This window comes from Phaeodactylum tricornutum, chromosome 5 (genome assembly GCF_000150955.2).
Source record: "Phaeodactylum tricornutum CCAP 1055/1 chromosome 5, whole genome shotgun sequence".
Lineage (NCBI taxonomy): Eukaryota > Bacillariophyta > Bacillariophyceae > Surirellales > Neidiaceae > Phaeodactylum > Phaeodactylum tricornutum.
In genome coordinates this window covers 64,932-88,071 of record NC_011673.1, presented here as the reverse complement: position 1 = coordinate 88,071, position 23,140 = coordinate 64,932, and the positions used below count along the sequence as shown (strand labels likewise).

At 50.2% G+C, this 23,140-nt stretch overlaps 9 protein-coding genes across 9 annotated transcripts; 5 read left to right on the top strand and 4 right to left on the bottom strand.

The window, feature by feature from the left end:
• Positions 1-628: 628 nt before the first annotated feature.
• On the top strand, positions 629-4,434 carry PHATRDRAFT_11441 (predicted protein; the record flags this gene model as incomplete). Its single annotated transcript, XM_002178890.1, has 2 exons — positions 629-735; positions 903-4,434. The coding sequence occupies 2 exons, from the start codon at positions 629-631 to the stop codon at positions 4,432-4,434; spliced, it is 3,639 nt and encodes a 1,212-aa protein (XP_002178926.1).
• Positions 4,435-4,560: 126 nt separating this feature from the next.
• PHATRDRAFT_44735 (predicted protein) lies at positions 4,561-6,037 on the bottom strand (the record flags this gene model as incomplete). The annotated part of the gene is made up of 1 exon (XM_002178664.1): positions 4,561-6,037. A coding segment is annotated over exon 1 (1,374 nt), but the record flags the coding sequence as incomplete, so codon positions are not given.
• Positions 6,038-6,703: 666 nt separating this feature from the next.
• Positions 6,704-7,228, top strand: PHATRDRAFT_34230 (predicted protein; the record flags this gene model as incomplete). Its single annotated transcript, XM_002178889.1, has 1 exon — positions 6,704-7,228. One exon carries the CDS (start codon positions 6,704-6,706, stop codon positions 7,226-7,228), a length of 525 nt encoding a protein of 174 aa, XP_002178925.1.
• A 1,673-nt stretch (positions 7,229-8,901) lies between these two features.
• Positions 8,902-10,395, top strand: PHATRDRAFT_34229 (predicted protein; the record flags this gene model as incomplete). The annotated part of the gene is made up of 1 exon (XM_002178888.1): positions 8,902-10,395. The coding sequence occupies one exon, from the start codon at positions 8,902-8,904 to the stop codon at positions 10,393-10,395; it is 1,494 nt and encodes a 497-aa protein (XP_002178924.1).
• A 70-nt stretch (positions 10,396-10,465) lies between these two features.
• On the bottom strand, positions 10,466-11,396 carry Lhcx3 (protein fucoxanthin chlorophyll a/c protein; the record flags this gene model as incomplete). The annotated part of the gene is made up of 2 exons (XM_002178663.1): positions 10,466-11,187; positions 11,304-11,396. 2 exons carry the CDS (start codon positions 11,394-11,396, stop codon positions 10,648-10,650), a joined length of 633 nt encoding a protein of 210 aa, XP_002178699.1. The 3' UTR covers positions 10,466-10,647.
• Positions 11,397-12,303: 907 nt separating this feature from the next.
• PHATRDRAFT_44732 (predicted protein) lies at positions 12,304-13,536 on the top strand (the record flags this gene model as incomplete). The annotated part of the gene is made up of 3 exons (XM_002178887.1): positions 12,304-12,697; positions 12,814-13,243; positions 13,298-13,536. Exons 1-3 carry the CDS (start codon positions 12,431-12,433, stop codon positions 13,534-13,536), a joined length of 936 nt encoding a protein of 311 aa, XP_002178923.1. The 5' UTR covers positions 12,304-12,430.
• A 1,918-nt stretch (positions 13,537-15,454) lies between these two features.
• PHATRDRAFT_1473 (predicted protein) lies at positions 15,455-17,407 on the bottom strand (the record flags this gene model as incomplete). The annotated part of the gene is made up of 2 exons (XM_002178662.1): positions 15,455-16,113; positions 16,639-17,407. Coding segments are annotated over 2 exons (1,428 nt in total), but the record flags the coding sequence as incomplete, so codon positions are not given.
• Positions 17,408-18,476: 1,069 nt separating this feature from the next.
• Positions 18,477-20,969, top strand: PHATRDRAFT_34225 (predicted protein; the record flags this gene model as incomplete). The annotated part of the gene is made up of 1 exon (XM_002178886.1): positions 18,477-20,969. One exon carries the CDS (start codon positions 18,477-18,479, stop codon positions 20,967-20,969), a length of 2,493 nt encoding a protein of 830 aa, XP_002178922.1.
• Positions 20,970-21,133: 164 nt separating this feature from the next.
• Positions 21,134-23,140, bottom strand: PHATRDRAFT_51720 (fumarate reductase flavoprotein; the record flags this gene model as incomplete). The annotated part of the gene is made up of 1 exon (XM_002178661.1): positions 21,134-23,140. One exon carries the CDS (start codon positions 23,138-23,140, stop codon positions 21,134-21,136), a length of 2,007 nt encoding a protein of 668 aa, XP_002178697.1.

The following is a 23,140-nucleotide window of genomic DNA, read 5'->3' as shown; positions in this document are numbered from 1 at the left end:
GAAGGACGGGAGGGACTGTGACAAAGAAAACGTATCTGCCGATCTATGTGTCGAAAACAGGAAACGAGGTTCTCGTTGTGTCTTTTTTTTCAAATTCGAGTGAAAAGCGTATGCTCGTAACGGCTCTCATAACGGTCCGGCCTGTCGATCATCCGAAACACCGTTCATCGAAAGGTGGCTATACTACAAACCGAGGAATGAACATTCTAGCGTAATTCGGCGTGTGTACTCACAGTCAAGGATTCAGGGGACGCCAAGACGAACAGTAAAAGTGAAGTGTGCTTCCTCAGATCACTCGGTCATGCCAACCCCAGCCGACACGTGACAAAACCCGCACACGCCAGACGGGGTAGAAAACGCACAGAGCGCAACGCTACGGTGAACGGGGCACCGTGTACGGTCGATCCCAATCCTTGCTTGGCACCATGGGGACCGGCAGAGTTTTGCAGTGCACAAAGTACCAAATCGGCATCTCCTTGCCCCGTTGTTGCCTTTGACGCTGTCTTTCGGTATCCGCAGTTGTAAGACTCTCCACCTTGTTCAGTGTATCTGTCAGGATTCGAACGCAACTGGAATAATGGAATGGGACGATGGCCATCAGTTGCAACCCATGCAGGACGATCAGCCGATGGCGTACAACGACGGAGGCGAAGCCTTACCGGAAGAGGAAGGAGATGAAGTTATGGACATTGACGAAATTCCCGTCACGCAAGAAGACGCCTGGGCAGTGATTAGGTACGTGCTGGGACCGAGACGATGATGGGAGGTCGACACATTCCATACGGAAAGCACGGTAGGATCCGGAGCAGCCTGCGTCCAAACGCCTTTCCTCGCGTGTCCAGAAAACGGATGATTCGTCGTTGCAACATGACACTAGTTTCTCACCCAAGCACTGCCCACAGTGCCTACTTTGAAGAAAAAGGCTTAGTCCGCCAGCAACTCGATTCTTTTGACGAGTTCATCCAAAATACCATGCAGGAACTCGTGGACGATTCCGGAGATATTCGCGTCTCGCCGGAAATTCAGCACATGGTGGGCTACGACGACGAAGCCTACGACAGAGAACAGGAAAAGGAAACAAAGTTTGTCTTTGAGATTCACTTTGGCCAAGTTTACCTTTCCAAACCCACCACGGTCGAGAAGGACGGAACCATCACCAACATGTTCCCACACGAAGCCCGACTCCGAAATATGACCTATTCCGCACCGCTTTACGTTGATGTGGACTTGAATCAGTATCAAGTGGGACGAGAGGTCAATGTTAACGACCCCTCGGAGGATTTGGGAGAACCTGTCGCCACCGAACACGCCAAGAAGGAATTTCTCGGTTACGTGCCTATCATGTTGCGTTCCCTCTTTTGTGTACTTTCGGACAAGGACGACGCCGATTTGAGTGACCTGGGGGAGTGTGTTTACGATCAGGGTGGTTATTTCGTCATTAATGGATCGGAAAAAGTCATTATTGCGCAAGAGCGATTGTCCAACAATCACGTTTACGCCTTTAAAAAGAAGCAGCCCAGTAAGTTTTCCTGGGTCATTGAAACCCGCAGTCAAGTGGAAAACTCCACTCGGCCTGTGTCAACCCTCTACATCCAAATGTACCACAAAGGTGGGCGCGGGGCCATTGAAGGCAATCAGATTCGTTCCACGTTGCCCTACATTCGCACCGATATCCCCGTCGTTATCATATTTCGAGCACTGGGATACGTAGCGGACCGGGACATTATCGAGCACGTCGTGTACGATCTGACGGATGGGGAAATGATGGACTTGTTCCGACCTTCGCTTGAAGAGGCTTTCGTCATTCAGCGACAGGATGTGGCGTTGGATTTTATCGGTCGGCGTGGATCGGCACGGGACGTGACCAAGGAAGACCGGATGCGGTACGCACAAGCCATTCTACAAAAGGAAGTTTTGCCGCACGTCGGAACAGAAGAGCACTGCGAAACCAAAAAAGGTTTCTTTATCGGTTACGCCGTACACAAGTTACTCATGTGTCGCTTGGGACGGGCCGAAGAAGACGACCGTGATCACTTTGGTAAAAAGCGCTTGGATTTGGCCGGACCCTTGTTGGGCGGGCTATTTCGCGTCTTGTTCCGGAAACTGACTAAGGATGTGCGCAAACATTTACAACGATGCTTGGATGAAGGCAAACACTTCAATATTGGAGCCGCTATCAAGAGCAACCATATCACCGACGGACTCAAATACTCGTTAGCAACGGGAAACTGGGGTGACAAGGGAATGGCTACCAAAGCGGGTGTCTCACAAGTGTTGAATCGTCTGACCTACGCTTCGTCGCTCTCCCACCTCCGTCGATGTAACACGCCCCTGGCCCGCACCGGAAAACAGGCCAAGCCGCGTCAGTTGCATAATACGCACTGGGGTATGGTATGCCCAGCCGAGACTCCCGAAGGGCAAGCCGTTGGTCTCGTCAAGAATCTGGCCCTCATGGCGTACATTACGACCGGTACCGCACAAGTTCCCGTCTTGGAGTTCCTGGAAGAGTTTAGCACCGAAAACTTGACGGACATTTTGCCCTCGGTAATTGCCGAACCGAATACTTGCAAAATTTTTGTTAACGGAAATTGGGTAGGTATTCATCGTGATCCGAAAGCACTCGAAGAGACATTCCGATCATTGCGTCGAATGGTGGACATTGATGCCGAGGTTTCGATTGTTCGAGACATTGCCGATAAAGAAGTTCGCATTTACACAGATGCCGGACGCATCTGCCGCCCATTGTTTGTCGTTCAGGAACAAAAACTGGCAATCAAGAAGCACCACATCATGCAGTTACAGGGCATGGATCCGAATGAAAAGAAGTTGACCTGGACGGATCTTCTCATGGAGGGTTTGGTCGAATATATTGATACAGAAGAGGAGGAGACCACCATGGTTGCCATGGAACCGAACGATTTGGATTCCGACGATTCGTATTCCTCAACGTATACACACTGCGAGATTCACCCGTCTATGATTCTTGGTGTATGTGCCTCGATCATCCCCTTTCCTGATCACAACCAATCTCCTCGTAACACTTATCAGAGTGCCATGGGAAAGCAAGCTATGGGTATTTATGCGTCAAACTACCAAGTACGCATGGACACGATGGCGCACGTATTGCATTACCCGCAGAAACCATTATGTACTACACGAGCGATGGAGTTTTTACATTTCCGAGAACTCCCAAGCGGTGTAAATTGCATTGTCGGCATTCTCGTTTATACTGGGTACAATCAGGAAGATTCCTTGATTTTGAATCAGTCAGCGATTGACCGTGGGCTCTTCCGGTCCTCCTATTATCGCTGTTACATTGACCAGGAGAAAGCCAGCACTGTCGGCACGATTGGATCCTTGACGTCGGAACTGTTCGAAAAACCTAGTATGGACAGTACGCGCGGAATGAAACACGGGGAGTACGGAAAACTCGACGATGATGGTCTGGTAGCTCCCGGTACTCGCGTGTCGGGAGACGATGTTTTGATTGGCAAGACGGCACCAATTGACGCTACGGCCGGTATGCCTTCACGTTACTCCAAACGCGATTGCAGCACGTCCATGAAGGCCAACGAGCATGGCATTGTTGACAACGTGCTGATCAGTACGACAAAAGAAGGATATCGGTTTACGAAGGTTCGCATTCGGAACGTCCGGACGCCGCAGATTGGTGACAAGTTTGCCTCACGTCACGGACAAAAGGGAACGATCGGAATGACTTACCGTCAAGAAGACATGCCTTTCACCGTAGAGGGCATCGTGCCGGACATTATTGTGAATCCCCACGCTATTCCTTCTCGAATGACTATCGCACAGTTAATTGAGTGTCTTTTAGGAAAGGTTGTTGTCTTTCAGGGATGCGAAGGAGATGCTACTCCTTTTACGGACGTGACCGTCGAAGATATCAGTACCCGCTTACACGCCATGGGATACCAAAGACACGGAAACGAAGCTTTATATCAGGGACATACAGGACGCCCATTGAATGCTCGTGTTTTTATCGGTCCAACCTTTTACCAGCGTTTGAAGCATTTGGTCGACGATAAGGTCCACTCTCGTGCTCGCGGTCCGGTTGCCATGCTTACGCGGCAACCGTTGGAAGGTCGATCTCGGGATGGTGGTTTGCGCATGGGAGAGATGGAACGCGATTGCCTGATTACGCATGGCTGTGCCAACTTTATGCGCGATCGCTTCTTTGTCAATTCGGACCAGTACCGTATCCACATTTGCGAACGTTGCGGTTTGACGGCACAGGCCAATCTCAAGAAGATGACGTACGAATGCCGCAGCCCGATGTGTGTGGGTCGTCCGACGCAAATTTGCCAGGTCGAGATCCCGTACGCGGCCAAGCTACTGCTACAGGAACTCAACTCCATGTGCATTCAAACCAGAATTTATACCAAGAACGTGACGACAAGGGATAATTCGTATTAAGTGAAAAAATCTGCTCACACCTTTCATACGAGCAAGCGTTAGTTGTTAACGTTGGTTCGATCCCAAACGACTAATGAAATTCACTGTCAGTCGTCCAACTGGAGCGTCCAATCGTGTGGCTTGTACCGTTGCAAGAACGCCTCGATCAACCGGAGTTCCTGTTCGACGGACGGTTCGGAAGAGCGGCGGCGCATGCGTATCGGAACTTGCTGCATCATGCCGGCAATCGTATCCACTCCCAAATCTTTCGGAAAGGATTGCGTTTCGATCATTAATGCGTACCCTTGATGGTGAGGTCCGTACTCTAGATAAAAATAGGCAAAATTCTGCGGGATTGTGCGCCGCAAACCCTTCTCCGCCGTCTTGAGGAGTTTTTGGTGCGTGCCCCAGTCCTGGGCTTGTTCCGTTAGTGCTGATTTGAAATAGAGTGGTGCGTCGAGTCCGACATTTCTAGGAACCACGATTGCCTCCAACTTGGTTTGCCAGAAGGACGTAGTGTGTTGGGGTAAGACGGTTTCGCAAAAGAGCACGTGTTCGCCTTCGGCGGCAAATGTCTGTCGGAGGCTGGTTTGGAAGCGGATGAGTTCGTCCCAGACGTCATTGTCACAGGTAGTGAGTGATTCGGCGTGTGGAATGGGGACCAAGTAAAAGTGTTTGCCCGGTGTGAGGGACAATGCTGGTGGTGCGGCGACCAGCGCTACAAAGTCGCCGAGGGCAATCAGGCGGTGGCGGGGAAAACGCGATGATTCCATCCACCACCAACACTTGGCGGTTATCTTGGACTGCTGATCGTGGACCGCCAATTGCCGCGTGTGCGATCGTTGCGAAGCCTTTTTGCTGTCGGCTCCGTGTGATTGGTTGAGGTAGGATAGCTGTCGTTGTTCTTCTTCGTCACTATCCGCATTGTGCTTGAGTTTGCGTTTTTTGCCGATACGCATAACGTTACGGGAAGCAATTTCGTTGGTGGATAAATTGCAGCCTCGTTCGGCCACCGCCAATTCTTCCACCGTCATATTGGCTTCATCGGACTTGGTGCCGACAGTGATACTCGCCCTGGTGGGAAGGAGAATGAGGGAATGGGAATCCTCGTGGGTATTCTGCGACGGCGATGATTTCTTTCCAGATTCCCACGTCGATTGTATCCGACCCCGGCGTTCCAAATCTGGTAGTCGCCGCTGCTGCTGCTGCTGCTGCTGCTGCTGTTGTAATTGTTGCGGTGCTTGCGTATCGGAGGATTGCGGTGGCGTTTCCCGTTCCCCCTTGTACTTCGTCGCGCCGGATTGAGTGTCGGTCAGGAACGTCCCGGAAGCCAGACTTTGTCGCAACAAGTCGGCTACGGATGTGTTCGTGTCGACGGCTTGGTCGGTCACCGCTACGCCCGTCGCAGCGTCACAACGATGCGCCGTCGAAACGTGCAATGCCGCCGATGGTGTTGCCGTCCAAGACGGCTGTGCCTCGGACGTTTTCTTCTTCTTCTTGCCCACTTTAATTCCGGACAGCATGGGAACACCTGTTTCTTCAAGAAAAACCCCTTTGGTGGGAGAAGGATGGGAAGAAGAGAGGGGCGAGTAGCAACAGTCGTTTACAATTAGGATGGTGGAATACGTATGGATTGTGACACTTGATAGTGAAATGGACTTGTGAAAAAAGTCAGATGGGGCAAATGGGGCGTGCAAATGGATCGTAGAGTATCACGTGAAACGTATCGCGGTTTGTCCGACCGCGGTATCAATCTCACAGTCAGTAAAAATACTGCCAACGGCCATTCGGAAATCGTTTGGAAACCCGGATTTGGTCAGAGTAGGTTGCGGTCTTCCGTACAAGCAGAGAAAAAGTGAACTACGAATTCTGTGCAATCTACCGAGATGTAACATATTAACCGTAACGAACGGTCTCCGTGACCGGCGCCCGCCCCACTTTGTGAAAGGCCTTGACTCTTGAGAGAGAGCACCCGCATCCGTCTCGCCCATTCACGGTCCGACAAGATCAAGGCAGTAGGATTAACGGCTAGAGATTGTTCAAAATCATCCCTTGTTCGTGCGGATTCTTCCGTCCATCCAAAACGGCAGGGGTTTCCTGGGATCACTCGGAGATGGGGAGCACGTCCGTGCAAACGGACATTCTGGACAGAAACTTGGAATCAGCATTCTGGTCAAAGATGGGGGACGCTGTGGGGGGCACGCAGGTTTTGCTAGATCCGAGGATGCTGGGAGTATATATAGAAATACAGGCTCGGACTACAAATGAGTTGCAGTTGATACAGAACAACATGCACGATGACGTTCAGGAAATGGTTGCAACCATTAAGGAGCTACACACAATTGTGGAAGGACAAAACGAAAAAATTAAGGAGTTAACAACAATGCTACGGATGGCTATGGGACGTACGGATACCAACACTAACATTGCAGAAGACAGCGCAAAGCAAGAAGGGCTAGCCATCAATGCCATTGACGTCGAAACAGGACCAGCTGCAGACCAGCAGGCATTCCCAACGTACTCTCTTCCAGAAAGGCTAAAAGACATGGACATCAAGGATTCATTCCAGCAATGGCATTTCCAGCAGTGGCATACACAAATACGCCGGGGTCGGACAAAACAGAGGGGCATTTTGAGCCAACTTCGCTTTGGGATCGAGTATTTCTCACTTTTTCTTCCAGAGCAAGTACCTCCATTACCTCCATCAATAGGGCACCCAATGGAACTTTCTGCAGAATCTTGGAGGCGACAAATCCGCTTTCTCGCAAACAAAGCGTTTGATGCCGTGACGGAATTTTCTTGGTCAAGGGTTTAAAGGTACCCAAATCCTTAACATCTTTCAAAAAAGCAATGTTTGCCATTGATGCCAGCGAGTGGCCAAAAGGGCCACAGGAACCATCTCCTTTCCCTATTTGCAGTAAGCAAGGAGGGAAAGTATCTCTACGCAATTACAATAGTCTCCACCAGTCGCAGGAAAAAGAAAAGTTAAAGTTCCAGATCCGACTCCGGAAGAAAGCCACTGCAAATAGAGAAAGCAAGGAAGAGTGAAATTGTATGGCGGAAATCCATATTTATAAATTTTTAAAAAGGTTGCAAAGTTGCATATTTTTCATGTCGGTGGTGGAGATAAACGTGTGCTAGTAGTTCGTTTTACTGTAAGTGCTTGCAAGGATGAAACAATGCAAGCCACATTCACAGTCAATCCAAAAATTAAAAGCTGGTGGGCAGAGGGATAAGAGAACCAAATCCTGTAGGAAACTACAAGCATCGTTGTTGAATCCGGCTGTGAACACTGTAGAATGCTTTCACCGTCAATGTAGAAAAGGCGTGTCGCGACAAGCCACCATCATGAACAGACATACTGTGCCATGCCCGTCAATAACTGCCATAATATTGCCATCGTCACTGTCAGCGACCTTGTTGCTAGGACCGTTCCAAATTCTTTAAACACTTTTGTGCTTGTCTACATTTTGCAATTACAGTTGGGTGCAACCTTTGCAAGCCGATTTGATGTTGCAAGTTTGTGAGTAAGAAGAACAACAGCTTGTTGATCGTCATGCTACACGATTTCGTTCAATATATCCATTCACTGTCAGCCAAGTCGTCGGCATCTGGACCAGTAGACAAGTAAAAAGAGAGACCAAACACTATCGATAACAATGAGGAGACCTTCGGGGACCTTATAAGTCAGTGTTGGGTCACTTCAACGACACCCCTTTAATGTATGTGTTGACGATCAAAAGATGGGACTGTTTTCGGTCGTAGACTGAGGAACTAATTGCAAGGCTCGAAATTTTTTTAAGACGCTTACGCGCTGGATCGAAGCTCTCGCCGCGGAACCGATGCTTCCTGAGAAGAGAAACGGGGGCGTCAGGGATGCATAGCCGGACAGCTCCTTGTTGTTCCTCTTTGGCCCACCGGTCGAATCCTTGACAGAAAAGCAAGGTAAACAATGAAATTGCTATCTCCGGTATCCAGAGCAATAGAGGCTGACTGTGATTTGCGGAGTTCGCCTCCTCTCTAAAAGATAGTTCGATTGGGAAGGTTGTCTCCAGGACGAATCAGGAAAAAAGAAGCGACCGTTTTCTTCACAGTCGATTTTGGGGGCGTGTCGCAGTAAGATCAACATGCCAGTGTTTTTTGGCCAATCACAACGCTCCACTGCAGTTTTGGGGCACTGTCAAGTGTCGGACAGTCGGCAAAAAGGGTATAATTCCAAGCGTGATAACCAGAAGCAGAAATTGAAATACCTGATTTGATACATCATTAGAAGCAATGGTTGGCAAAGATAAAGCCTCACGTACCAGTCATTGCCCCAAGGAGATGGAGAATTGTCTTTACTAGCCGAAAAGGAATGACGGATCGCGTTTCGAGAGGAAAAGACGTTGCTAGACCGTTCGCGATAACATATTCGGTGCCAACGTTTTCCCCACGGCATTTGCGATGTTCCCGCGGCGACCCCTGGTACATTCCTGCAGCCATGCGAGGATGACGTCGACTCTAGTTCTTGTGCTAGTTTCGGTATACCTCGTCACGGTGCAAGCCTTCTCCGGAAACCCGACTCCGTCCACGGTTCCGCCTCCAAGAGAGTGGCAGTTTCACGTGGCCCCCATGCAATGCTACACGCACGCTCCACTGCGACAGTTGTACCGTACTCTGTCCGCCAATGCGACGCTCTGGACGGAAATGGAAAAGGTGGAGGATTTGCTAGCAACGGGATCAAAGGGGCTCGAGCGACGCTTTGGCCGCTACTGGACCAACCGTAACACGCACGCATCATCGTCCCAACCGGAGAACCTTGTCTTACAAATAGGAGGCAACCAACCAGACAAGCTCCGAGAATGCTTGTTGCGTCTATCCGCACAGAGTCAGGACCAAGACGCCTTTCCCTTTACGCAAGTCAATCTCAACTGCGGCTGTCCCGGGATCGAAGCGGGAGGAGCAACCACGTACGGGGCCTCGCTCATGAAACAGCCCGATTACACGGGGACGCTCTTGCAGACGATGAGGGACGTCCTGCCCTCGACTACAAAAGTTTCACTTAAATGCCGCATCGGGGTTGTCGATACACCGGCCGACTTGTCTTTAAGGACTGAGGCCACACGTTCCGGTGGTGATGCGGTGCACGACACTACCACCGTGGCCTCATACCAAGCCTTGCATCGATACGTTAGTATCGCGCGCGACGCTGGTGTGTCCCACGTTATTCTGCACGCGCGAGTGGCCGTATTAACCGGTCTCAGTCCCAGCAAGAATCGCATCGTGCCATCGTTGGATTACCGCATGGTCGAGCGCATCGCCACCGACTTTCCCGATCTCCGTGTGACCTTGAACGGTGGTATCCGAAACCTTGGTGATCTCCAGCGTTTGCGGCGGTTCACTTCATCGCCAACGACTAAGACCACGTGCACGCCCCCCGTTCTCCCGGAGAACAGTCTCGTTGCGTCGCACATGGCCGGACGGTGGATGTTGCGACGTCCACTGGATCTGGCGGCTGTGCAAGACTATTTCGACGCGGAAGCGTCGGACGAAGGGGATGGAAAGCCCGGGAAGCATATTGGTGCGGTCGCGGCCCAGGCCTTGGAACGATATGTGGATTACGTCACGAAAGAAACACGCGATGCTTCGTCCGCACAGCCGTTAGCCGACCTTTGCCTGCCGCTCTATCTCGTCACCGAGCAATTGCGGGAAGAGTATGATGCACTCGTGTACGGAGAAACCGACGGCATGCCAAACCAATGGGACCCGCAGGCGTCGTCGCCAGCTGTGCCGTTCTGGTCGGAGGACGAAATGGTAACCATGTACAATGTCCTGGTTGGCGCGATGGACGAGATGAAAGCGCACACCGGAAAGAAACGCTCCCAACGATCGTCGTCGACCAGTTCAACTTTTGTGAATTTTAAAAGGCTGTCGTCGTCTTTCAAAGGACTAGTGGGCACCAAGGTTGTCAACAAATGGAAGCGCAACCGTGCCGAACTGTAATTGTTCGTCTAACTCTTACGCAAGAGAAGTACAGACAAACGATAGCGACGATGTTTATGTAAATCATAAAAAGTGTAGTAAGGATTCCTTTATAGTCGTGTATCGTGTGTACCGGTCGGTGAACAAGAGCTTCTGGCTTGCGTTTTGTCTCTATGGAATGTCCCTAGTGTTCCGAGGCTTCCTGTCGTTCCACGTTTTTCGTGGCGACCAGTATCGTGTGTTCCCAATTTTTGTGCAAACGTTACGGGAAACTTAGAGGAGGTGTTCCAAGATTCCCTTGCCGTCCACGAGTTCCTGCGCCATGAATCCAGCGGCAGCAAGCATGGCCAAGCGTCCGTTCTGGAGTTCCTTGGTCTGTAGAACCCTGAGTTCTTCCGCATCCGTTGGCTTGAGTCCGAGAGGATCAAAGCCAATGTCACCCGGGGTGTAGTCCTCGTTCAAGAGACCGGGCTTGTCGAAGGGTACGTCGGAAGGATCCCGCCAGCCGATGACGGCACGGGTCTGTTCCGCGGCCCCGATGAAAATGGTCAAGAGAACCCAGAACGGAGTCGGCACTTGGGCGAGATGAGAAATAGCAGGTCCTTTGATAGAAGCATCAAAGAGGAAGGAAGATCCTTCCACGGCTTCACCGACCAAGAAGCCAACGGTAGCGAGCATGGCCACCCGTCCGTGGGTGAGCTCGGCTTCGCGGTATCGCTTCAGGGTGGACTCGTCGGCCTTGGCGGCGAAACCGAGGGGATCAAAGATACCAACGGGAGCGAGCGCACCGGGGATCGTTTCGATCGAGAATACCTGCCGGGACAAAGCGGAACGAGTGTGGTTCGTGAGGAATGCAATCGCGGACGACACTAACTGTAACACACCGACACTGCGGTACCTGGAAAATGCCAAGGTTCGCGTAGACGTACCGGCTTTTTGGGCGCAGCCTTCTTGGCGGCACCGAATGCGTTAAAGGCGGACGCCGTAGTGGCGAGAAGAGCGATAGCGGCGATGCACTTCATGGTGTAATGATTGTGTTTGGTACTGGTGGTGGTACGTGGGTTGCAAGTGCGATCGCAAGTGTACTGTTTAGGATATTGTGTGAATTGTGCAGAGTTATCATTTTGGAGCGTAGTGTGTAGGGAGATGATTTCCACAACCAAGAATGAGTGTACGAGACAGTTCGTCAGCAGAACTCTGCGTACCCTCTGGATCCGTCAGAAGGCATTTGACTATGAATCAGTCTTTTTCGAAAGTACCCCAAAAGTGATGGCAAGGATCGGATACGGAGAGGTAGGGCCGTGTCGTGTCTGGTTCCTGTCCGTAACAGGATGGATGGGAATCGAAGACAACCGTGGGCGACGAGTACTATATACTATATACATACCGTGATACCTCTAGAGTATTCGCAGAGGAATCGACACCAGATGGGGTTACTCTGCTGGTCGGATTGAATCAGCCAGTATATAGGTAGTCGTTTACATGTATCTTTCTACTTGGTTCGGCCCGATCGAAGCTTGGAACTCATAGTCACTATCAATGCAAATTGGCGTTCCAAGTCATTGTCAGCCAGTCATCGGACTCTGTTGACAGTATACGCTGTTAGTCAGCACTAATTGTAAAATTAACGCTATGTTGTGTTGCCGTGGTGGTTTCGTCGCGTGGTTGTACTTCGTCAGTCCCTCTCTCTGTGTGGTCGTCGATCAGTCGGATTCTAGCGAAAGAATCTGTTTGGCGCGTACAAACACGTGTGGTAATAAATAGACATGGTCGAATAAGTGTACAGATTGTCTGATCAAACAACAATTCTATGACTCGCTCGTGTCACTACCTACCTACCATACTCTGGGTTCGGATCGAAATAGCCGTAAGGATTACAATGTCATGTGTCCTTGAAACCAATCCATGATCTTGACATTTCTGGGATGTTTTGATCGTAGCAGTGCATGATACAACCACGCCACGGGACCGCCACCTGACTGCTCCATTCCCTTCACTTTCTAATACCTCTCTCGTCAACAATATTGGTCTCCCCCACGATAATGTGATTCTCGCAATGCCCCCCGTGGACAACGACCGCCACAATAACAGCAACAACAACATCATCATCCACGATCGACACGACCATCGCGCAAGCAACAGCGTTGTCCTCGATATTCCGGAACGCGACACTGTCACGCGTCCAGTGATGTCAGAGGCGTCGGACATCAACCTTCTACACCGTTCGGTGGCGGATGCGGGGCGATGGGCGTTCGGGATGATTCTCGTGGAAGTGTGGGTGATGAGCCCGGACAAAACGGCGCTGTATCGATCGGATTCGGGTGTAAGTAAAGGGTAGCATCGCGTGTGCCTAAATTGGAGATTCTAGCATTTTCGAAACCTCACCATTACCGTTGCGTGGCTATCTTGCGTTTAACGGTATCTCCGTTTACAATCTAGTGGTGGATTGACCCGGTCTATCATCGAAATTGCAGTGCGGACTGTAAAATTTGTCGATTGACCGAACCCTCACGCACGGACTATTTGGCGCCACACCCACTCGCTCCCGGTGAAGGACTTCAGGGAGCACTCTGGTCGGAAACCGGTTATCACTTACGCGGCGGCAACGGAAATTCGAATTCGTCATCATTCCATAATCAGTTCTTGTCCCGTGATCATCACAACAAGAAAATGCTGGACGGAGTCTTTGGACCCACGTCTCCAATCAAACAGGTCGTGTGGCGGGAAGTACAGGCGTTGGCCGACGATCCCGATCAACCGTGGAATCCTCGATTGCAGCTGCTTGCCGAGGTGGGTCTCGGCTGGGCGGCAGCAGTGCCATTCCGTTACCACGGCCAGCAAGGCATTGTCGTTTATCTCGCCCGCCAAGGTGTCGACCAAGCTAAATTACAATCAGTCACGAACGAAACGTAACTGGTGGCAGCGTCGGACTTGATCGGAGCCGCTTTTTGTTTGCAGGGGCCTCGAGCAATTGTGGTGGAAGAACGGCGGCACGAACTTAGCGATGCATTGCGGCGAGTCAAGCGAAAAATTGTGCACGCTCGGCAGATGTCGGTCGATTTGGGTACGCTGGTGCAGGACGAGGCACAAAGGAAGCATATTGATGCTCAGCAAGCACTAGCCTGGCACGAAACAAAATTTGGAGAGATTTACCGCGCCTAGATAGCAAAACTTCTGTCTATAATGAAAAAGACCAAGGGTGCAGGAGTTCTTCCACCACCCCGATTTACCATTCGCCAGTCGTGCCACACATTTGTCGCTACGTTTGCAACGCTACTTGTGCTGACACGCCTGCAAGTATATTTCCTGAACAAATACGGCACAAATCAATCGTTTGAACTTGGGTGAGTCTCATTGACTGTGATGCATGAATAGATGCTAACTGACGTGCTGACTTGTTGTTTATGTTGTTGTTGTTGTCGTCGTCGTTCTTGTTCTTTCAAAGGCCATTCGGAGCCTTTGTAACTCTCCTTTATGGGCTGACAGCCGCTCCCGCATCGCAGCCTTGGAACGCTTTGCTCGGTCAGACACTTTCTATTTCTATTGCACTAGTGATATCCTATGCTGACAGCGTCGAAATTTGGATACGGCAATCGCTGGCAACGGCTATTGCAGTAGCTTCCATGGTCGGATTAGGCATTACGCATCCACCAGCAGGAGCAGCAGCTCTGATTTTCTCGTCGGGTAGCTTGGGATGGGGTAACGTGGCATTTACGCTGGTCGGTAACGCCATCGCAATTGGAATGGCTACATTCCTGAATAACGTCTCGAGCAAAAGACAGTATCCAACGTTTTGGGGGCTGCAGTATCGGGTCGTCCTTGAGAAAGGGTGTGTAGTTTCCCAATTCTCATTGAATGCTACGAAGCCGTTTCTTTCGTACTATGGCCGTACAACGCGAACAGCAGTATAGTGATAAACTGAGGTCATCATTCTTAGTCAATGTACGTTCTTATTGGTTTCGTGATAATAGACGGCTATCCGCGTTGGGGTCCGAGGTTTCGCCCGACTAATTTGTGTTCACAACGTTTTATATGAATCAAACAGTTCAATTTCGCGTAGCCAAACTAAACGAGTAATCGTCTTACACGTCATTGACTACATTTAAGTGAACAATTTTCAGACTAAAGTGTGGTGATCCGCAATGGTCGGGTGCTGGTAAGGAGATGTGAGTCCGGACAGTGTCAGCGTGCCACATTCTTCACCGATCAAGATACCTATCGTATTTTGTTCGCCAGCTTGCTGAAACTGATCTTCCCACCATCGATTGACTAATTTTCGATCATGTTGATTCATAGACTTGAGACTTACAGTAGCGCCACTATCTTGGAAGAGACCTTCCTTACAGTCGTCCACACTATCGGGGAGAAGGCTTCCTTCCGGACCTAGCTGGGCCGGTGGGAAGGGCTGCTCCGGACGAGCCCGCGGATTCGCTCGTAAGGCTGGCTGAAGATAAGCTTTTCGAAAGGGGTCATGGCGCCCCACAAACATTCCTTGATTCTCATCGTCTGTTTCATCTGTGGACGGACTTCCCCGCATGTTCGAAACAGATCTGTCTTGTCGCTGCCGTACAGCCTCTTCTTCTGCTTGAAGATTAATATCCATCACCGTTGCCACCTCCAATGGGAGCGTCGAGCTGGTGGGATCATAACGGGCACGTGTTGATCGTAAAAAAATATAGGTAAAAAACATCAGTGCAATGGTAGCATACGCTTCATGCCGAGCATCTTTGAGAATAAACTGTCCCGTAATAGTCATTTGCGCAATGATCAGTCCAAACACGAATCGCCGAAAGATTTTAGGCCAGAATTGACCTCCACTTTCAAACACGGCTTCGTACACGTACAAGTGGTGATGCGTCCACATAATACGCGAAAACAGACAAAAAATTGCGCAAGGCAAGAGCACAAGGGGGGCGACGACCGCAAAAACAACACTGATCACCACTACCAGCATATCCTGAGCAAGAATTTTGTGAAAAGGGAACCAACCTGGGTCGTCGATGGATCGTAGCGCGGCAATAACGGTTCGCTTTGTCCGCAAAGTAGCGTTAGGAAAGAGTATATATCGAAGCATGGCTTGAATTAGCGAGACACACCGAACGAGCTCTAAACCCAGAGCCAGGAACGTCTTGACCGTCACGAACGTGATGAAGAACGATGACATTCGCGGCAATGAATTTCCTAGCATTTCAAAGGCTGACTCAGGATTTTCAATAATAATTGCAACGGTATCGAAGATCGATCCAGCAATGGTCGTCACCAAAAAGACATTCAAAACTTGAAACAAAAAGTAGCGCGAGAAGGCTTGCATTTGTGCATCACTAAACGCAATTCTTCCTTCCGCTCTTCCGATCACCATGAATAGAGGCGGTAAGAGCTGCTGTAATCCCACGATACACAACGGTTGAACCAAAGTGATCGCTGCCGAAAAGAACGTCGACGCCTGATCCAACTGGGCCAGCCTTGGCGAATTAGAAATCAAAGCATTTTCACTGACCAACAAAGAGATAAGTGCAACCGGAATCGCATAGAACGAAATTAATAGCAGCACCAGAAACTCTCCCATATACGATCGAGTTCGCTGTGCCCCTTTCGACATATATATGTTGTACCACAAAATGTCTCTCGGTTCCGGGGCTGTCACGACATGCATCGCTCCGGGCTTGGATGAATGCATGGACTGAATGGCAATTGTTGCTGCTGTGTATGTTCGCATCACCACGAAAGCTTTGTCCGTCACTTCGTTAATGTGATCCTCAATGTGACCTTCACTCTGTACCTCGACGGCTGTACGAATCGGGCGACCCAAGAAAGAAACATCCCGATTGAGGCGTGCATACCGGCGAATGGCATGTCTCGCCCGTGCCAGCGGTTTGCCACGTTTACGATTCAATTTGGATTTATCTGCACAGGCGTCACTGACTCCTGCAGGATCGACAGGAGCTACTGCGCTGGGACTCCGCGACCGCAATTGTGCGCTCCCTGGGTGCGGAAACGTTGAAGTTTCCACCGATTCACCACCCGTACTCGGTTCTGAGTCGCCACGCCATTCATTTCCTTCCGGAATTGGTGGCGGATGTGCGGATCCTTTATCCAATCCCGGTGGCATGTATGTTTCGTTGCGTGAATCGGGACTGTCGAGACCGAGCGTTCGTCGCTGTTGGCGGTTCGGTCGGTCCGATACAAAGGGGGAAGCCAAGACATAGTCAATATCGCGAGAGCCTTCCCCCGACTCCATTCGATCCAACATTTTCATTATCCGACGTCTCCGGCGTTGCTCCTTTTCAATTTCTTCGTTCAGGGTTTCGAGTTGTGAGTAGTAGTCGGCCAGGCGTTCCTGTGTGCCGTCTTCGGCACTGCAATACCTCAAACGAAACGTTAGAATGGAGCGACGGAGATACGACTGTTCGTACAGTTTCTTTTTCTCCGTACGACACAGCACGAGCAACTCGGTTTCGATATTGGACAATAGCGTGGTCCGCGCTTGTACCATTTTTTCCAGTTGAATCAAATTTTGGCACAAAAAGACGGACTTGACGGCGTCCGGGTAGACGTGTCGGAAATAGGAAGTTATCTTGCTGGCGGATCGCAGATGGCGTGGAATGTTGGTGACCAAAACGGTTCGTAAATGCGGTTCACTCGATAAAAGATAACGGTGCCGAATCAGGGCAAAATGCTCGTATTCAATGAGTAGTTCACGAACCACAATTCCCGTCAACAAATAGGCGGCAAAGCAGTGGACCCAAAGTCTTGGAGAACCAGACTGTACGTTGGCCATGGTAAAGCGCAGAAAGTCTGTAAAAAAGAGGGACCCCACATACTCCTTCAAATCTTGGGCGTTGGCGTGCCCACCGCCGGTAAAGTTCAATGGTAAAAGGACAATGAAGGAAAAGACCGACATTTTGACAATGCAGCGCAAGGCCAAGCGGTGAAAACGCAAAAAGACGAGGGCATCGTAGCCGATGCGGTTGATGATTTCTTCGTCGGATAGGTAAAAGCAAACTTTGACCCAATGAAAGTACTGTGGCGTAAGGAAGCAAGGGAGTTAGAAGGATCAGCAACCATCCTCGTGAAAGAACGAGTGAATGAGTACAATGTCAAAAGTCCAACGACCAAAAGGGACAACCCTCTCTTCCAAGTGTACAAAAAATGGGTGGACACCAGTAGCAAAGACTGGGGATTAGTCTCCACAAAGCCGCGACACTCAGCAAGGTGACCAACATCTCCAACGAGTTACTCACCCCTTCCACCGGTAGCGGGGGCGGAACCAGTTTCGGCAAGCGATGCCTACGCGGAGATATAAACAAGGGCGAAGTCTTTTGATTATGGTAGAAGCAGGACAAGAAGATTAAAAAGACGAAGCTGAGTGATCCAAAAAGAAAGAAGAGCGTTGCGAAACTCATGGATGTTTCCTTGAAGGCCTTGACATTGGCCACATAGTTCGGCAAAAATCCCAGACGACGATGAGATTCGCTCTGAACAAGCTCGCCAGACGCCAACGGGTCCACAACAAGCGCTGCTCTGTAGTAAGAGTTGTGCACATAGTTATACGGTGCGTTGTCGCTTTCGTCAACGGGTCCCAACAGGGCGACAATAATCGGTTCCACTGTTTGTAAAAAGAGCGTTTTTCGGACTTGAGCCAATCGATGCATCCACAAAGGGACTTGCCATTCCATGGATTCGTCCATGACTCAGTCCGTAATGGAAGCGACGAATGGGTCGGTAGTGCCTTCCGCCAAAGTTCCCCTCCTCACCGGCGCTTTGTTCTTTCCGTAGTGCTGCTTGTTTGCTACGGCGACATCGTTTCTGTTTGTACCGGACAGGCCAATACGCAATTCCTTTCCTTTTTGTATAGGCCGGCGCGCACCAACCGTCCCCGGAAACTTTCATTCTTCCATTCCCGCGCAACCGGGAATTAAAAGAAACGGGAGTCCAGAAAAATCTTTCGTGACGTCATTGCGGATATATCCGACGGTTTCCTGTGGGTCTGTATCATCCTGCCATAATTCCTCATTTTCACGTTTTCCTCTCTTTTTTCACAAACGTTTTCGAGAGCGTTGGCGTTTTGTGCCCTAAGCGATTCAACATCCGCCGCCGGGCCAATGAGCCTACCACCATCCAAGGCCGTACCTCACACGAAATGTCGTCCGTTGACTAGCACAGGCGAGCTCACATTTAAAAGGGCTCGTCGGTCCTCGGAAGTGGACGAAACTCTGGCCGTTTGCCAGTGTTGGAGGATTCTTCGTTCGCTTCTCGTGGCGACTACCGATCGGCCTCGGCCTCGGCTTCCGGATTCGCTGCAACAAACAAAAATCAAGAATAATTTGGATGCGTTGCGCACAGTGCTCGACGAAAACGGCTTTCGCACGTCGACTGTCATGTCGCCTCGACCAGGTTTGTCGTTGTACAAGGATTCGTTCCGGCTCAAGTGCGAGAAGGGAAGCCAAGGCCCACCAAAGAATAGCATATACGACAACCAAAGAAATCTGGCGAGAGAATTCTTGATTGTAATGTTTGGCCTGTATCCACACCAGGAGACGCTGGAACGCCTCTACACTTCGTCGTTCAAGATGGTGTTCAGCCTCTTGCTCTTTTGCGACCGTCTACGGGAGGCCTGTCCTGACGCCCTACAGGACACCGAAGTGCAAAAACTCGTCGACCAAGCTGAAACAGAATGTCGATTGCTAGGAACGTCGTCTTTGGATTCAATATCCGAGCAAATATACGCAGCTAGTCGCAAGGTGCCGGAAAAGATTGCCGGGTTGATTCAAACTGCGGTACAAAGCGACCCCAGGCTTCGTGTTGAGCAGCTTCAACACGAGCACGAGAGGATTCTCTGTTGCTATTCCACCGTCTCCAACGTTCACATGCAGCTCTTTACACAATATTATGATCTCGTCATCAAAGACGTGTACTTCAAAGATTCGCACATAGAAAAGTATCAGCGAATCACTATATATTTGTACGAGCCGGACGTAGATTTGCTTGCGCCTCCCAAGTTTACCTTCTTACCGTCTTTGTACACGGCTTTGACTCGCGGGGCTGAGGCAGTTTCCGAGTTGATGGTCGACACTTTTTGGACTCAGCTTCTCCGACAAGGCTACTTTTGTGCGACCGAGATCCAGACATTGTTGGCACCCAGCCTGAACCATTACTTCCTGTCAGGCGTGACCCGGGACTCGACTGTTCCCATACAGCTCAACGCTCACTTTACCCCCACCTTTCCGCTCTGCTTTTATTTGCATGGCAAAGCTGGGGTGGGCAAATCGAGTCTGGCTCACGCCTTTGCCCCTGCACTTAATGCGACGGTGGAGCAGTATGCCGATCCCGAAATTGTGGTGCGCTTTGTAAAGCAAAATCTCAACAAGCCCATGGATACGTTGCGGTTAGAGCTCGAACTACGACCCAACAACAACGATCTTTCCGTCATGAGTATTATTCGAGGCCGACGCATGACCATGAGACAGAGCAAACCGGGCTTGGTAGTCGTAAATTTGGAAGAAATGTCTCGAGACGATGCGAATGCTGATCCCAATCAATTAGCCACCGCTCAGCTCATTAGTCAGCGGTTTTCCGGACGAACCGGTGACTGTCAGGGAGATGCCGGCATCCCACGTAACTCGTCAAGGCGTGGTATCAGTGAAGAAGCCACAATCATTCCGTTGTTCACATCGAACTATGTCTTGGGCGTGTCGTCCTATCAAGCATTGAGCAAACTGCACATGTTTCAAAATTTGGTCTGTGTCGAAATGATAGCGGTATCCGGTGAAGACCGAGTCCGCTTCGCCAATTCATATTTTCTGCAATGCCTGCAAGATCGTCTTCCACAGTTCATTCTGGGCAACTGCACTCTTTGTTTGGACATTCCTTTGGGAATTGGAGATACTCGACCTCTTGTGCGGCACTTGCGCATGCTTGCTTTCTATACATGTTCTACGCTCGCAATAACAAGCCAGCTATTGCATATACACGTGTCTATCGTCAAAAAGAGCGACAGCTATAAGATTTCGGCGAATGGCATCCAGTCAATGGAATTGAAAATCGGTAGTATGGGCAACATTATCCCATCCAAACAGCGAACCTTTGATCCGCGTACCATGCTAGCAATTGAAAAGCTTCGTTCACGGCAACTTGGCGCCGTCGGTGCAAGCGTTCCTCTCAATCTGGAAGAGCTCTCGATCATTTTCGACTTCTGGCTAGCCAAAACATTGGCACCTGCGGTCATCCTGTCGAAAGATCGGTCTCTAATTAAGAGCATTTTCGCTTCCACGAAAAAGATAGTGGATGTCCGTTGCATCGAACATGTCAACTCTAGTGAATACAAAATGATGAAGAGCCTGTACGATCCTAGCGATACGCCTAATCTGCGTGACGATATACTTCAGTTCGGACCTGAGTCGTTGGTATGTGTTGAACTGCATTGCGAAACAGTTGACGCTCAGTTGTGTATCCGAGAAATTATTGAGGACACGCCTTCCATGACGGCTTTCTCAACCGAAAAGTCGGCTTTGCACAAGTCTGGGCTTTTATTTCTTGTTTACATTCACGAAGAAATTACACCGGAACTAAGATCGCGGGCTTCTCTGATTGTCTAAAGAATGAGGGCTCTGTTCCGTGGTGCATGACAAATCGCACTGTTCCATACGATCGATTACGACGAGTCGCATGTGTACAAAATATGTTTCCCTTCGAGACTAAAATTCCAATTTTTATTTCTACAAAATTACCTATTCTAATGGAAATAACGTTTACAGAAAATCTACCGACCAATAAGGCTGTCCCAGAGCCCACCAGATCGCGAAGCGGCAGAGGGTTTCACAAGTGTATCGCTCTTGCTGTCTCCGGCAGTCCCGGCGACCGACTTATTGGTGGTTAAAAAGTCCTCTTTCAATGTCTCATTGAAACTTCCTATCCTTTCTTCGTCGAAATCGTCAAGAATTCCAAGGCTGTGGACTGCTAAGAAAGATTTCGTACCATCTTTTCCGGCCAATTCGTGTATCGAATCGGGTCCAGCTGGATGCTCGTCAGCAAACTCGGTCAGATCGTAAACGACGCCTGCAATGGCAACCCAGCAATCTTCGGGAGTACTATGTTGCTGGAGCTCAGCTAGCGAAACCGACCGAAGGTCCTTCGTTGCTGATGGTGCATCATCTTCTCTCTTGTAAATCTCGCTCATCAGGGAAGCACTTTTCTTGATCGGGACCGTTTGCCCCACAACGGTACCAAATACCGTGCATTCCAGTAAAGAATTCCCAGCTAGCCGATTGACTCCGTGGACGCCTCCTGTTACTTCTCCAGCCGCAAAAAGTCCTGGAATTTCTTCGCCATTTTCAGCCACTACCTTCCCGTTTGCGTTTATGGTAATGCCACCCATGCAATAATGCAAGACAGGCGTTACTTTTCCAGCGTAAAATACTTCATTTTGCAAGTCTTCCAAGGGTGTCCCACGGAATTCCTTCTTTCCAAACTCGTCTTCCCCTACGTCACCAGCAGAGCGATATTTTTGCAGGGTCTCAGACAACTTGTCGACTGGCACCTCCATCCATTCAGCGAGCTCCGACAACCCTTCCAGTCGTTTTAGCAATCCCTTGTGTGAGTACAAGTCGACATGTTTCATACCATCTTCAGCAGCCGATGAAGCCAATACCAACGAGAAAATTGGGATTGTCGCATTGACGTTCCACTGCCTAGTTCTCGAGTAGCCTTCATCGTGTGAAAGCATTCGATCCGTCACGTACGCACGTGTCCCGAGCTCGTCACAAAAGCGATTGCCATCGTCGTTGATCAGTAAACCTCCGACACCTCGCATAAGCTCAGCAGCAAGTATTTTGCTGGGATTGTCTGGGTCTAATGGGTCCACCCAACCTGTCGGATGTACCTGGACCTTGTCCATATCCACAATCCCAGCACCGAGAGCCGTTGCCAATGCCACACCATCTCCGGTAGAAAACGCGCCCGCCGTTGTAGGCAGCTTGAGGAGTTCCGGACGGTAGTGTTCCAAAAATGAGCCTTTCGATCGATCCGACGCAAATCCTCCCGTCGCCAGGACAACGTTGGCCGCATGAATTTTGTAAGGCTCGGTGGTGTTGTCCTTCTTAGAGCTCGCGTATTCAACTCCCACCACACGTCCACCTTCTGTCACGAGTCGCGTCACTTTGCTGTCGATCAGTATCGTGACTTCTCCGGTCTTTTCATATTGTTTGACGGCTTTCTGCATGCCAAAAATGACTTCCGCACCGACCATGCCACTCCTCGGCCTGTGCGTTCGTTTAGCAGAGTGTCCCCCCAACTGCGCAACAAGCGACAGGTCGACTCCAGTGCGTGACTGCAACCATTCCACAGCCGAGGCGCTCTTGGAGACGAGGACGTCGACTAAATCCAAGCGCGCCGAAGAACCAGCCGATCGAATGGTATCATTTCGAAAGACTTCAAGTGCATCTGCACCATTGTCGTCCCGATACGCATTGATCCCGGAGCTAGCCTTGTTGGAGTTGCCACCCAGCAAATGTTCCTTTTCAATCATTACCACACGTCCGCCGCGATCGAGAATATTCAGCGCTGCCGCCATGCCAGCGAGTCCGCTCCCAACAATAATCGCGTCGGGTTCTGAGTTGGCTGAGGCAACGGCGTGCCCATTTCCCAGAGCAGTCGATAGCTGGTAAAATCGAGGTACGTCCGTACCGTAATGTTTAGCGAGAATCAGCAAATCGAGATTCCGCGAAAGAGCCAAGTGGACGAGTTCTTCTTCGCGTTGCAGATCAATCAT